The sequence below is a fragment of the Neopsephotus bourkii genome, unplaced genomic scaffold (genome assembly GCF_033783945.1).
Source record: "Neopsephotus bourkii isolate Nb327-2 ecotype Australia unplaced genomic scaffold, CSIRO-AGI_Nbou_v1 NB_384, whole genome shotgun sequence".
In the NCBI taxonomy this organism is placed as follows: domain Eukaryota; kingdom Metazoa; phylum Chordata; class Aves; order Psittaciformes; family Psittacidae; genus Neopsephotus; species Neopsephotus bourkii.
This window is the reverse complement of record NW_026900889.1, coordinates 1,915,497-1,928,780: the sequence shown is the minus strand read 5'-3', so window position 1 is coordinate 1,928,780 and position 13,284 is coordinate 1,915,497. Positions and strand designations below refer to the sequence as shown.

Here is a 13,284-nt window from a genome sequence, read left to right as displayed (position 1 = left end):
GATTGTGAAGGGAGAGCAACGGCAGCCATAGGATGTGAGGGGAGGGCAGGGGCTGCTATGGGGCATGAGGGGTAGCCATGAGGTGTAGGGGTGGCAGCTGTACAGTGTGAGCCACTATGAGGGGCAGATGGAGGTTGGGTGCAAGTGGAGATCATGAGGGGCAGCCATAAGGGGAAACCTTGATGAGAGAGGAGGCGCAGCCATGAATGGAAATCGTGATGGAAGATCAGTTTGCCCTGAGTGCGATGGGTTAGTGGTGGCCTTGGCAGCCCTGGGGTAAAGGTTGGACTCGATGATCTTTAAAGGTCTTTTTCAGCCTTGTTGATCCTATGATTCTATGATCTGTAGTATGGCAGCATAATGTGCTGCAGCTGTGGGGTCCAAGCCAGTTCAATATACACACAGGAATCTTGAAAATGGATTGGGAATTGTTAGCAGACTGAGAGAAATCCAGTGAATGTGAAACTCTGGCAGATGTGGGGATCCCCATTTCCTCCCCTCCTCCTTCTGTCCCGTGCTCACGTGGACCCAGTTACCATCTCTCAAACTAAGTTTGCACCTTCAAGAGAACAGGAGCTGACATCCAGAAATGTCAGCAGAAGACAAATAATATGGGAAGAGTGCATAAATCCGGAATTGATCCGAGCAGGAAGCAATAAGGTATGTGAGAGCTCATCCTGGCTGTGGCCACATCCAGGGATCCATAGCTCTTACCAGTGGGATTAGTCAGTGAGGCACCATGCGTCATCCTCCTTTCCCGGTCCTCCTCATCAGAAACAGAGCTACAGAGCACGTAGTCTTCATGCACTACATACTCTTGTTTCTTAGTCCAACTTCATTTAAAACTCAGATGCCAGTGTGGGAGTGGAAGTGGACTCCAAGACAGCAGCAGGGGAAAGAAGCCTTTAAAACACCCCCTAATTATGAGAGTGGGAGTTTTCTGTGCTGCAAACCAGATTTGATTCTCAGAGCTTTAAGTGACTTTCCTGTTTGAAAGCTTTGTAGTAAACAAAATGTGATTAACAGTCCCTTAGTGACTCATTGCGGGGAAGATTCGGATATTCACTACGGTGCTTTTCTATCCTATACTTGTTTTAATTATCCCTGCAGAATAATAGAGCTTGATTACAGCCTGGCCAAGGTAGGAGGGAAGGTCATCAAGATAGCTGTCCTTTTTTAATATTCTCGCATTCTTGCACAGAGCCTTTCTTAGTGTCTGTCCAGCCTCTGTGCCAGCAGCAGCACATCCTGTGAGATGCTATCAATATATCCTGTAACTGTAGAAAAGGTTTGAGGGGCAGAGTGAGCTGTGGGTGACTCAGGAGGGGAAGATGAAGCTGTGGCTGTTGACAGCAAGGCTGTCTTGTCCCTGCCTCTGCTGCTCCAGCCCTTGCAGAGTGATGGAGGAGTGATGTGATCTGCTGGGTAACTCACTAGAGAGGAAAACTGCAGCGGCTGGTACTCACCATTCTCTTCTGTCACACAGATCCTCTGTGGTATCACTTTGCATCCATTGTGCTTTTCCCTGTGCCTTCTGCACCAGCAATATTTGGGGTTTGGTGCTGGTGCTGGTAGGGGGTGTCCCTTTCATGAGATGGAGACTTCCCAGGCCAGGGTATTTCTTCTCATAGTGAAGAGCTTCTTCCTAAGTGGATGTTTCTGGATATTTACTTACAATGACAGGACAGTTTGGGGCGGGGGGAGGATCTTTAACTGGAATTTGGAATTTTCCTGAGCCTCAGACATGTTAAACTATGTTTAATGCTGCAAGCAGAGATACATTTTTTTTAAAGCAATTTGGATGAAACCAATAGGCCAGGATGTGCCATAGAGCATCTTCTCTGAGCTCTCAGATTTTAGCATTGAAAGGTCACTGGTCTCTTATTGAAAACTTTTCCTAGTGCAAACATAAAGAAGCTTCAGGATGCTCGTGGTATATCCAGGAACTGGTCCTTGCAGGAGCTCCTGTATTTTTTTTACTAAGGAAGGCAGGAACATTTCAATTAGTAGCAATGTCAGAGGTAGGCAAATACCCCCTAATTGTATGCAGATGATAGAGCTGGTTCAACCTTTTGACTAGTGAAGCTTTCCTCAATTTGGGATATTATGATCCTAATCAGGGGCCTTTCCCATACATCAAAGCCAACAAGCTGAACCTGTATACCTTGGGGCTGGCACGGCTTGATTGCAGGGCTTCCTGCTAGCAGGCTCATCCCTGGCCAGGTGTCTTTCCCGCTGTGGACGACTGATTCCTTTCTACTCTTCACCATCGAGGGAAAGAAATTTAATCCCAATATTACTGCCAGCCCTGGAATGGACCCACTGATTTGGAAATTTCACCCTCTTGTTGCCCTGAAATATCAATGCACAGGAACCTCTGATACCTGCTTATTTCATTGCCAACCTCTAACCTAAGGTGGAGCAGACCTGTCATTAGGGCATTCATCTGTGTTTAGATCTGTCAGCTTCCTTCCCCTTCTGCTCTTTTGTTTCTCTAATTACTTTGATTGCATCTCTGGGTCCAGCTCTGTGAGGCTGCAGGTCCCATCCCTGTCTGTGTTGCTGCTTCCTTTTCTATAGGCGGCTTTGGGAGAGGGAGACACCTGGGTCTGGATTTTAAGATTGTGACCATGGCATGTTTAGGTCTGCAGGTGCCTTTTCACTGTTACACAGACATGGCCCAGTGGCAGAGCTTTGTTGTTCTTAACTGCTCCTCGATGCTCTGCACCTCCTGCCTGGTACTTGGTGATGCCGTGAGCCAGTGTGGGAGCCTCTGCACTTCTCTGCTGTTACCAGCTCTCCCTGTAGTTGCACCAGAGTATTTGGCATCTTGCAGTAATACCTTGATATACAAGATAAAGTAAAATATAATATTTGTGACTGTATTTTCTGTCTTTTATTTATTTTCCCACCAGGGTCTGATTAAAATCCGAGGAGATCGCTGCTGGCAGGAGTTAACTTGCATGGATTATCACTATGAGGTGAGTGATCTGCGCATCAAGGATAATTTCTTTTGTCTGCTTTACTTTGGTAGAAGAATTTGCTCTCCATGTTTTCTTTCTTTATCATAGCCTTCTGTCTCTGGCAGTGCAGCAATGTCTGTGTGCCAGCTAGGTGATGCTGTTTTTCCCAGTTGCATTCCTAAAAGATCAGCTTCTCTCTTTCCCTCCCCTCACCATCATGGACTGATTCAGGGGCAGACCTGAACCTCACTGAGAACTTCCTCTGTTAAAATCCTGCAGGAGAGGAACAGAAAGAAGTTTCCATTGTGTTGAAGGCTTATACTTCTAAAACATGGATGTATGTAGACAAAAATAGAGCATCTCAGTGCTCTCCAAGATGCAGAGCACTAATCGCTGGCAATTCAGAATCATGCAGTTTTATCTTTTGGACATCTGTTGCAGTGATTACATTGCATTCTGATTAGAAACTGTGGTTTGAGTTCTGGCTCTAAGTGTTGTCTCTTCTGTGATTATGGAGAGAGGAGCTCAGCTTCCCCTCTCTTTTACCTAGATTTTTGCATTTGTGTTTTGTATAAACAGTGTTAAAAAAGAAATTGCTGCATACAGCAATGCTCTACTGGGCAAGGAGCCCTGGTTTAGTGAAGGAGACATGGTACTGGAGCAATATTCCCTCTTAGATTAACATTGCAGCCACTGAAACCTGCACAGCATGGTATAATGCCTCTGCTCTATAATCAGCCTGGGGCAGCTTTTGTTGCTGGGTTTGTTGGTAGGACCTGAGCTGTCAGCCCCTGGGGATGTACCTTCAGGGTGATGTTCTCAGTGGACCTGCATCATGTCTGGAAACCATTTCCCCTTTCCAATTAACCCTGGCGGAGCCTGACTTCCCTGACCTGCAGAATGTGTTCCGAGGTGTTGCCTATGAATGACTGTGCGAGGCAGGCACTGAAAAAGGGAAGTGGGGATGCTCAAACAGGACCTCAGTCTTTCCACCTTGTATGCATGGAATTGCATTTAGTGCCAGGGACTGTGTTACCAGTCCTGTTAGAGGATTGGGTTTCCTCCTCCCAAAATAGGAAAGAGATCTACCAGTTTCCCAGGTGCTTACACCTTTATTTTTTGCTCCTGGTTAACTGGTTGCTTATTGTGAAATGGAATTTTGCAGGTCCAGAAAGCTCTGCGTTTTCAGCTTTAATGCTCCTTTATTTTTCTGTTATCATCTTTTACTTGCAATGGGTTTCACTCACTGAATGCCCATTACACAGGCTGCTCAGTGAGCTCTTGTTGCCCTGTCAGTATCCTGCTTCATTCTGAGTAAAACTATGGATGCAGTGACCCTTCGGTGCTGTCACTCTTCATCTCAAACACAGAGGTGGCTGCAGTAAATTGTCCTTCCTTTCTGCTGTGCCCTGCCAGGCACCTGGCAGCAGGCTGAGAAAAGCCAGCTCCAAGTGAGCCCCCCAGCACCCCCTGGCAGGCTCCGCTGTGACCCCAGCCCACATCAGTCAGCCTGCATAATCCCAGATAGCTCAAATCAAAACCAGAATCAGTTCTGGAGCCCACAAGGGCTAATTAAGACCATTCCTGTCATATCCATAATGCAGGATCCCCAGTCTGTATGAGTAATTGGGAACAGGGACAGGGGGCAGATCACATTATCAATATAAATTATTTTAATCCACACAAAAGAAGCTGCAATAAGAGGAAAATGAAAGAGGCCAAACTTTGTCTCCCAGTGATAACAAAAGGGTGCGATTCACCTGCTGATTTCAACCAGTTAGAAGGGAGGAAGAAAAGGGTGAAGCTGAAGATACATCTGCAAGGAGGGGAGGGAACTGGGAATCTGCTCGTAATTAGGATGATATAACTGGGTATTGGACCAGCTCGTAAGTGGACTTGGGCCAAGTGGAGTCTGCTGTGATGTATGTTGGCCACCCCAGCTCTCCTGTTCCAGTCCTGAGCTGCAGTCCAAAATCTACATGGGCTTCTCTGCCAAGAGAATTAATGAAAACACATGGCCTCCATCTCTGGCATGGTGAGCGCACCCTGGACTATTTATTTGTAGTAGAACCAGCAGCTATGCTGGTGGAAAATAACATTTCCCCTTTTGTCAGGAATCGTGTGTGAAATAGTAAAATGTTGTTATGGCTTGGGTAATTAAACGGAGCATATTTTCCCTCCCTCTTTCCTTTCTAATGTGCAGGGCCTTAATCCCAGCCTTTATGGAGATCTGTTCCTCAACTGAAGCCTCTCTGTTTAGAGGGCTTACGATCTGTGACGCTGTGTAATTTGGAGAGGGAAATGGCAGAACGCATGGTTTACATAGGAAAGGTATTTTCCTACCAGCCTAAGTCTGCTCTGATCCCTGAGGGGTAGATGGGCTCCAGTGAGTGTGGAAGAGAAAGGCAGGCACTGATGGAGATGAGAAGACTTTGCTTCACCATCATACCCAGCCTGGCACATGGAAACTGCTTGGAGGCTGGGGTAGAGGTAGAAACAGTCGGTGGATTAATCGTGGCTCTGGGTGCCAGGAGTCCCAGACTCTAATCCCAGCTTGGCAAAACACCGTAAACAGGGAGTTCAACCTCCTCTGTGTTAGTTTCTTTGCTAACTTGGCCGTAAGCTCCTAGGTAGGTGCGTATGTTTGCACCCTGATGTGGATGTAGATCAGGGCTCCTGGTGCCCCAGAGCTTCACGTGCAGATGTGTCCATGTTAGCATGTGAAAATGATGCTGCCTGGGAAGTTACAGGCAAGTGATGTCCTGGAGTCTGATGTACCATGGGCTTTATTTGTTCTCTGTTGGCTTTTGGCCCTGTAAGAAGTCCCAGTCAACGGGAGGCTTTTGCTCAGTGGAACCTCTTCCTGAGGCAGTTAATGCAGAGCGAAGCTGCTTCTGGGGTTTCAGGTCTGTTTGTCATCATTATTATTAAGCATTTATCTACTGTGTACATAAGGGTTTACAAATCTTCTTGCAGTAGTTTGCAGGCTGGAGCTAGATTTCTGCTTCCACTGGAGGATATGGCACAGATCCCACAGTGTTCAGCAGCATCTCATCTGTTGGGGAAGACAGAGGCAGCCTTGGTTCCTGGCTTGTGTGAGAGGGGAGATGTGGCTGAGCAAGTCCCCCTGATCCAGAGGCATATTTCAGCCCCTGTGGAGTGCAGCATCTCCTTCCCATAGCCAGGCTCCCATTGCACCAGGGAAAAGGTCTTCTATGGAAGGTTCTGGCCACTTAAGGCTGTTTCTAGAGCATGCAGGACATTGCCCAAGCATGGGTGGCAGCAGCTTCTAACTGCTGTTAGGTACCAGCTTTGTGAGCCAGGCATGGGAATGGGGAGAACCAACTTGCTCCCCAGGGGCCCCTTCCCACTCCCTTCTGTGCCAAGCTTTGTCTGGCCCAAGCTTTGCTAGTTCTGGGTGTGCTGCTCAGCTGGCACGAGCACAATGTCTTAACGTGCTCCAAATGGAGAAAATACTCTTGTGCAAGACCCGTATTTTACAACCTCTGGGCAAACCTGCAGCTCCCCAACCCTCAATGCTTGTGCTGCAGAGCACCTTGCGACCATATGTGTTGGCACAGGCCAGGTTGGAGTGGCACAGCCTGGAGACGAGCAGTTCTGACCCACAACCAGTCCAAATGGAGCCTGTGGGTTTGGATGCTGATGGTGGTCTTGGCAGAGCAGTTAAGCAGATAATCTTTGGGCTTTAGAAATGGGAAAAGTCCTCCATGGTCACATTGATGGCGTCGCCCTGTGTTCCACTGCAGAAGTACTCCCCGTGGGATGCAATCCAGTGATGCATTTTTATAATGGCTGCCAAAGTGCTGTTGCTTTTTAATTACAGACAGATATCTTATAAAATTCAGCCACCAACTGGTAGGAACAGCTGCTGAAGCAGCTGCTGGGGCAGGCGAGCCTGGGGAGGAGGGTCCTGCTGGGCATCCTGCTCCTCTGCTTTGCACTGAAACTGCCCAGGGACTGCTAAAAACAAACAGAGGGTCCCTTATGTGGGACCTGGGTGGCCTGTATTTGGCTGGGCTGATGCTGGGTGCAGCTCAGCAGAGGGGAGAGCCGTAGCATGAACCAGGCAAGGAAACTGTGGCCCTTCTGCTCACTACAGGGACAGCTTGTGTTTTCATGGAATCACAGAGTGGTTTAGAAGGGACCTTAAAGCTCCTCCAGCTCCAACCCCTGCCACAGGCAGGGACACCTTCCACTAGAGCAGCTTGCTCCAGGCCCCTGTGTCCAACCTGTCCTTGAGCACTGCCAGGGATGGGGCAGCCACAGCTTCTCTGGGCACCCTGTGCCAGCGCCTCAGCACCCTCACAGGGAAGAGCTTCTGCCTAAGAGCTCAGCTCAGTCTCCCCTCGGTCAGGTTCAAGCCATTCCCCTTGCCCTGTCCCTACAGGCCCTTGTCCCAAGCCCCTCTCCAGGTTTCCTGCAGCCCCTTTAGGCACTGGAGCTGCTCTAAGGTCTCCCTTTCAGGAGCCTTCTCTTCTCGAGGCTGACCCAGCCCAGCTCTCTCAGGCTGGCTCCAGAGCAGAGCTGCTCCAGCCCTCGCAGCATCTCCATGGCCTCCTCTGGCCTCGCTCCAACAGCTCCATGTCCCTCTTGTGCTGCTGCCCCAGAGCTGGATCAGGACTGCAGGGGGGGTCTCCTCAGAGAGCAGCAGAGGTGCAGGATCCTCTCCCTGAGCTGCTGCTCACGCTCTGGGGGTGCAGCCCAGCACACGGGGGGGTTCTGGGCTCAAGCGCACACTGAAGCTGGATCATGGGGAGCTTCTCATCATCCAACACCCAAATCCTTCTCCTCAGGGCTGCACTTCTGTATTTTTAATTTTAAGGTAGTGGTTTTTAAGTGATGCTTTTAAGGGGATGCCTTTTATCTAAGAGTTTCTCAATGATTTGCATCCTTTGCTGCAGAAAGCCAGGCTAGCAAGGCACACTTAGTACTGAGACAGAGGGATAAAGGGAAAGGAAAACCAAAACCAGCTCTCAAAGCAACAAAATCTCTGTCAACTCTGGAAGTAAGACCCAGGCTTTGCTTCCCTGTACTGGAGTCATCTGTAGGTGCTCAGGATGGGTCTGTTGCCATGAAGCAGGAAAGTTTGAAGGACTTTGCTGAAGCGGCCTCTACTTCCCAACTGAGTCACATTTTAGTTCTGTGCGTAGGATGCTGCGCAGCCACAAAGGTCACTCCTTCTGATTTGTACAAATTGTCACTAATTATTCTGTGACTGTTTCTCTTAAATAGAGGCTGTCAATCACTGCTCCAGCTTCTGGCATGCAGCAGCTCTCCGGTTCCTGGAGAAGCTCTCCAGAGCACAATGTCTTTTGTACCTAATTATGGGCTTGCTGACTGATAGCTGTGCTGATAAGGGTGAGAAGGAAGCTCAAACTGCTCTTTAACTGCCTCTTGATTTCTTTTCTCCCTTCTCTTCCCTCCATTAAGCCTTGTTAGACTTTTCATCTTGCTTATCCCAATCTATTATGAAACGAAAAGTAAATAATATCTAGTAATTCATTTTGATAAATCAGAAAATGATCTGCTTTCATCATTCCTGATGGCTCAGGATGGGCTTTATTCCAAGAGTTTGCAATGCTGGAAGCAAAAATGTTCCTAACAGGGAAGCAGGTACTCAGACCTTCTGCTCAAAATGTGAGTTTAAAGTTACAGATTCGTGAGGGAAATAGTGCTGAATTAAACAGAAAACACGAATATTTAAACGAAGTAACAGTCAAAGCATTTTGGAGATGTGCCAAAGCTGCCCGAGGGGAGATTGAGATGAGCTCTTAGGCAGAAGCTCTTCTGTTGTAAGGGTGCTGAGGCGCTGGCACAGGGTCCCCAGAGAAGCTGTGGCTGCCCCATCCCTGGCAGTGCTCAAGGCCAGGTTGGACACAGGGGCTTGGAGCAAGCTGCTCCAGTGGAAGGTGTCCCTGCCTGTGGCAGGGGTTGGAGCTGGAGGAGCTTTAAGGTCTTTTCCAGCCTAAACCATTCCATGATCCTATGAAAAGGGTATGGAAGTCCAGCAGTCTGTGCTTGCAGGGCGTGGGGTGAGCTCAGTGCTGCTTCATGTGTGGCTGGAAGCCCAGGGCAATTGCTGCCTTCAGCATCTGGGAGGGTTTTAAGAAGTGACCAGGGATTTGGTAGATACTCTGTGTGTTTCTGGGGTTCCTGACAGCCCATCATTACTTGAAACAGTAAAATGTGTACTCTGAGTGGACTTAATGACCTTAAAGGTCTTTTCCAATCTAGTTGTTTCTGTGATTCTGACTCCAAGTGACTTGTGGTTCATCTCTGCTCTCACTGGACATCTTGCTGTATAGAAGCCAAAGCTGTTGTTGATGCGTCCTCTGTAAGGAGAGCAAGGAGAAGACAAAGTTCTGACAGTGGTGGCTTATAAATGCAGTTTAGTTTCATCTCCTGCTGTGAAAGCAAACTGTTCTTTGAGTTAAGGCGACAGACAGCAAAGGGAAGAGCAGTTTGTGTTCACCTTTTTGAGTTTTTCCATTTGGTCATAAGTTTTGAAACAGGACCGTTTTGGAGGCATAATTGAAAAACCAGTTGTCTTCATTCACATGTACTGAAGTGCTGCTTAGTGTGGGTTTGAACTGAGGATTAGGTGCTTTCTTCTGGCTTTTGGTGATTTGCATGATGTCAGTGCTAGAGATGGAAGAAGGGCCAGTTCCTGACCTTGCCTGTGATCAATTAAGTAACAGGATCCATCATAAGGTAAGTGCATGAAGCAATAATATTGGCAGATAAATGTCAACACGACATCAAAAGCTTATTACACTGTATCTGGATTTTGTATCAGGCTGCTGCAAGAAGGTCTCTATCTGAGATGGGTTTTCAGATGAATCCCAGGTGCTCTACACTGGATGCAAGATCTCTTTGAATGGAGTTTGCTGGAAATGTTTGTTATTCCCAACTTTGGGCTGGGTTCTGTTGTGCTAATAATAATTAAATGTGCACATCACTTCAAAAGAGAGGGAGGAAATGCTTTTAAAGGTGGAATTTGGGCTGGTTTTCCAGTGTTTGGGATGCTTGGCAGCAGGTTCTGCTGCAGCTGATCAGTGCTTCTGGAACTGAGGTCTGAGCTCTCAAAGGCAGGAAGTTTTTCCAGTGTAACTGTGCTCGTGGAGCTGGGAGTTTAGAAGACAGAATGATAAATACTGACATTTGTGTCCTGTCACACTGCTTCTTAAACAGTGACAAGGGATGCAGGTTTTCTGTGGTTAAAGAATGCTCTAGAAGAACTAGGGTGAGTAACAGTGTTTGATTTTAAGCAGAAGAAAATCAGATTTCTCCTACCTGCAGGGACATAGAATCCCAGAGTGGTTTGTTTTGGAAGGGACCTGAAGCTCCTCCAGCTTCAACCCCTGCCACGGGCAGGGACCCCTTCCACTGGAGCAGCTTGCTCCAAGCCCCTGTGTCCAACCTGGCCTTGAACACTGCCAGGGATGGGGCAGCCACAGCTTCTCTGGGCACCCTGTGCCAGTGCCTCAGCACCCTCATAGTGAAGACACTGTAGGTGTTGTCTTATCCCAAGCAGAGCAGGCAGGGAAGCTGCTCTCCAGGGTCATGCACATGTGAGACCATAGGTTTGCTGTCAGCAGTGTTTGGTTCAGGAGTCTGGCATGACCTACCCTGAGCAGCAAACAGGACAGATGAATGGGAAGGGGATTCCCAGACACTTGGGAATCACACCTGATTCCCAGAGTCTGCATTAGGTCAGCTATGATATTCATCAGGACCAGCATCCTGGCAGTGAATCTAGGAGGAGGAATATCTGCTCAAAGAACTATAGAAATAAAAGGCAGAGCTGTGAATCAGCATCGTAGAGCAGAGGCAGCATCTTTGGTCCAGGCTCAGGAAACTACATTCTGCTGAAGTAAATTGGATGTAAGTAGGTGGTGAGGAGGAACTTTCAAGATAGCTTTAGAAGGAAACTAATGGCAGGAATAAGAGGGATTAGCAGGCAGTAGGAGATCCCTCCTAGTCATCCTTACCATGGGTGGCAGAGACCAGGTTTTGCTGTGGGATTCTATCTTTTCTTCATTTCTTCATCAAAAGTAACTGTATTAAGCCAAAGTCAAGTGAGCAACCTCTTGATTCTCACATTGGTATAAGCCAGGCTGGTTAGTGGCACCTGCCTCCCACTGCTTGCCCCAGCTTTCCCCTGATTGCCAGCAATATTAAACCAAACCAGGATAAATTAGCAAAAGTTCAGTGAAATGTCCCCCAGGGATCTTTCTGTTGTGAGCCTTTGGAGGGTTTTGAAGTGTAGGAAGACATTATCCCTCCCCACTGCCGGGATCAGCAGCAGAACTGTCAGTCACACACTCTAAATGCATTGGGAATATGCCAATACCGTTTTCAGCAGTAATACAATTCCTCTTCCTGGATTCTTTTCTGGTTTTCTTAAGGATTTGTTTTAAGCCTGGTGAAAGCTTCCTGTACAACTATTGGATTTCAGCTCTTCGTTACCCTCTCCCACCGTTTCAACCTCGTTTAGAGACCACCCAGGACCCTCATCACTTGCCCTTAAATATTCTCTTTTCTCTTCCTCCCCCTTCCACTTATTTAGTCGTTTTCAATCCTAATCAGATTAGTCCTTACAACCCATTTTGCAGCCGCTTAATCAGCTCTGCATGCTCTGACCCTGTCCCTTGCTTTTATCCAGCTGGGCAGCTTCTCCAGTGGACAGGAATGATGGAGCCCATTGCTTCCCTCTGCCTACCAGGGGGCTGTGGGGAGTAATCAGCTGCTCATGAAATGTTCAGGACCCAGGAGGTTTGTCAGCTTTGAAGATAACAGAAGCAACGCTCTGGTAATTATTTAAATTGTGGATTTATGAGCTTAGTTAATGGTGTGTTTTAAGAAACGTGCAAAAGGAGAAAAATGACAAATTTCAGTGCTAACAGGAAGGCAAAAACAAGAGGGGAAAATAGTAGAGGAAAATTCAAGAGCTTTCCGGTGTTTCATAGAATCATAGAGTTGCAAAGTGGTTTGGGTTGAAGGGACCTTAAAGCTCATTCAGTTCCAACCCCTGCCACGGGCAGGGACCCCTTCCACTGGAGCAGCTTGCTCCAAGCCCCTGTGTCCAACCTGGCCTTGAGCACTGCCAGGGATGGGGCAGCCACAGCTTCTCTGGGCACCCTGTGCCAGCGCCTCAGCACCCTCACAGGGAAGAGCTTCTGCCTAAGAGCTCAGCTCAGTCTCCCCTCTGCCAGGTTCAAGCCATTCCCCTTGGCCTCTCCCTACAGGCCCTTGTCCCAAGCCCCTCTCCAGGTTTCCTGCAGCCCCTTTAGGCACTGGAGCTGCTCTAAGGTCTCCCCTTCAGGAGCCTTCTCTACTCCAGGCTGACCCGGCCCAGCTCTCTCAGCCTTTCTCCAGAGCAGAGCTGCTCCAGCCCTCGCAGCATCTCCATGGCCTCCTCTGGAATTGCTTGAGCAGGTTAGCATTCAAGGAGCATGTCTGTTATCTCTCTTGCTCATAGGATTGTTCAGTTGGCCTCTGCAGTACAGTGTCAGCACCATCTTTATTTCTACCACAGCATCATGGTCCTCCAGGCTCCACAACCATGTCCACCAGGACTCTCTTCTGGAATGGGGCAGCCCCAGCATCCAGCCTGGGACTTGCTCACACCTTCCCCAGAGCCCTCACACTGTTGTACCTATCCCTGTGTGCTCCAGATGGTTAAACCTGCTCATTTTTTATCATCCTTTGTGGCATGCATGAGCCTTAAATACTGTTTTTTGGGTCTCCTATACAGCAACATATCAGTTGCAGTCTAGGGAGAGCTGGTCTTCTCATCCATTCCCCTTTCCCTCAGTGTTTGTAGGGATTAACCATCATTCCAGCTCCCTTACTTTGTAGATCTTTGGGATGATGCAAACTGTTGGTGTCTGCCAAAATCCAATGCTCTTCTTTTTCCATAATGTTTGCTCTCAACAGTCCAGGAGTCTAAGCAAAACTGAAACTTGAACACAGTGATTTCATGTAGCATCAGCTGCAAAATTGTGTGTGCAGAGCTTCAACGTACAATTAAATTATCCAAAAGCAGCCTGCCTCCTTGCCATCTGCTTTTCCAGGGAAAGCAAAATACCTACATGCTTTTAATTGCAGATAGAGTTTAAACAAATAGGGTGTTGCTTTACAAGCTGCTGCTTTCTTCTTTGGAGATCAGATTGCATTTTCATCCCATTATGAAAACGTGCTACTGTTTCATCTCTTCTTTTGACTGTTAAATGTGTTAAATGAATGGATTTTCACAGAATAGAGAGTCTGTCATAATTTAATAAGTAAAATATTGAAT

At 47.8% G+C, this 13,284-nt stretch overlaps 1 protein-coding gene across 4 annotated transcripts in view; it reads left to right on the top strand.

Annotated features, from left to right (window-relative positions):
* Positions 1-13,284, top strand: part of LMF1 (lipase maturation factor 1) — a 185,141-nt gene that overhangs the window by 68,265 nt on the left and 103,592 nt on the right. For 3 of the 4 annotated variants that reach the window (XM_061349227.1, XM_061349225.1, XM_061349226.1), the window contains one exon: positions 2,916-2,981. In XM_061349227.1, coding sequence (XP_061205211.1) covers positions 2,916-2,981 — 66 coding nt within the window. Of the gene's footprint in view, positions 1-258; positions 661-2,915; positions 2,982-13,284 lie in introns of those variants that run through there. The other variant, XM_061349224.1, reaches the window with a different exon arrangement.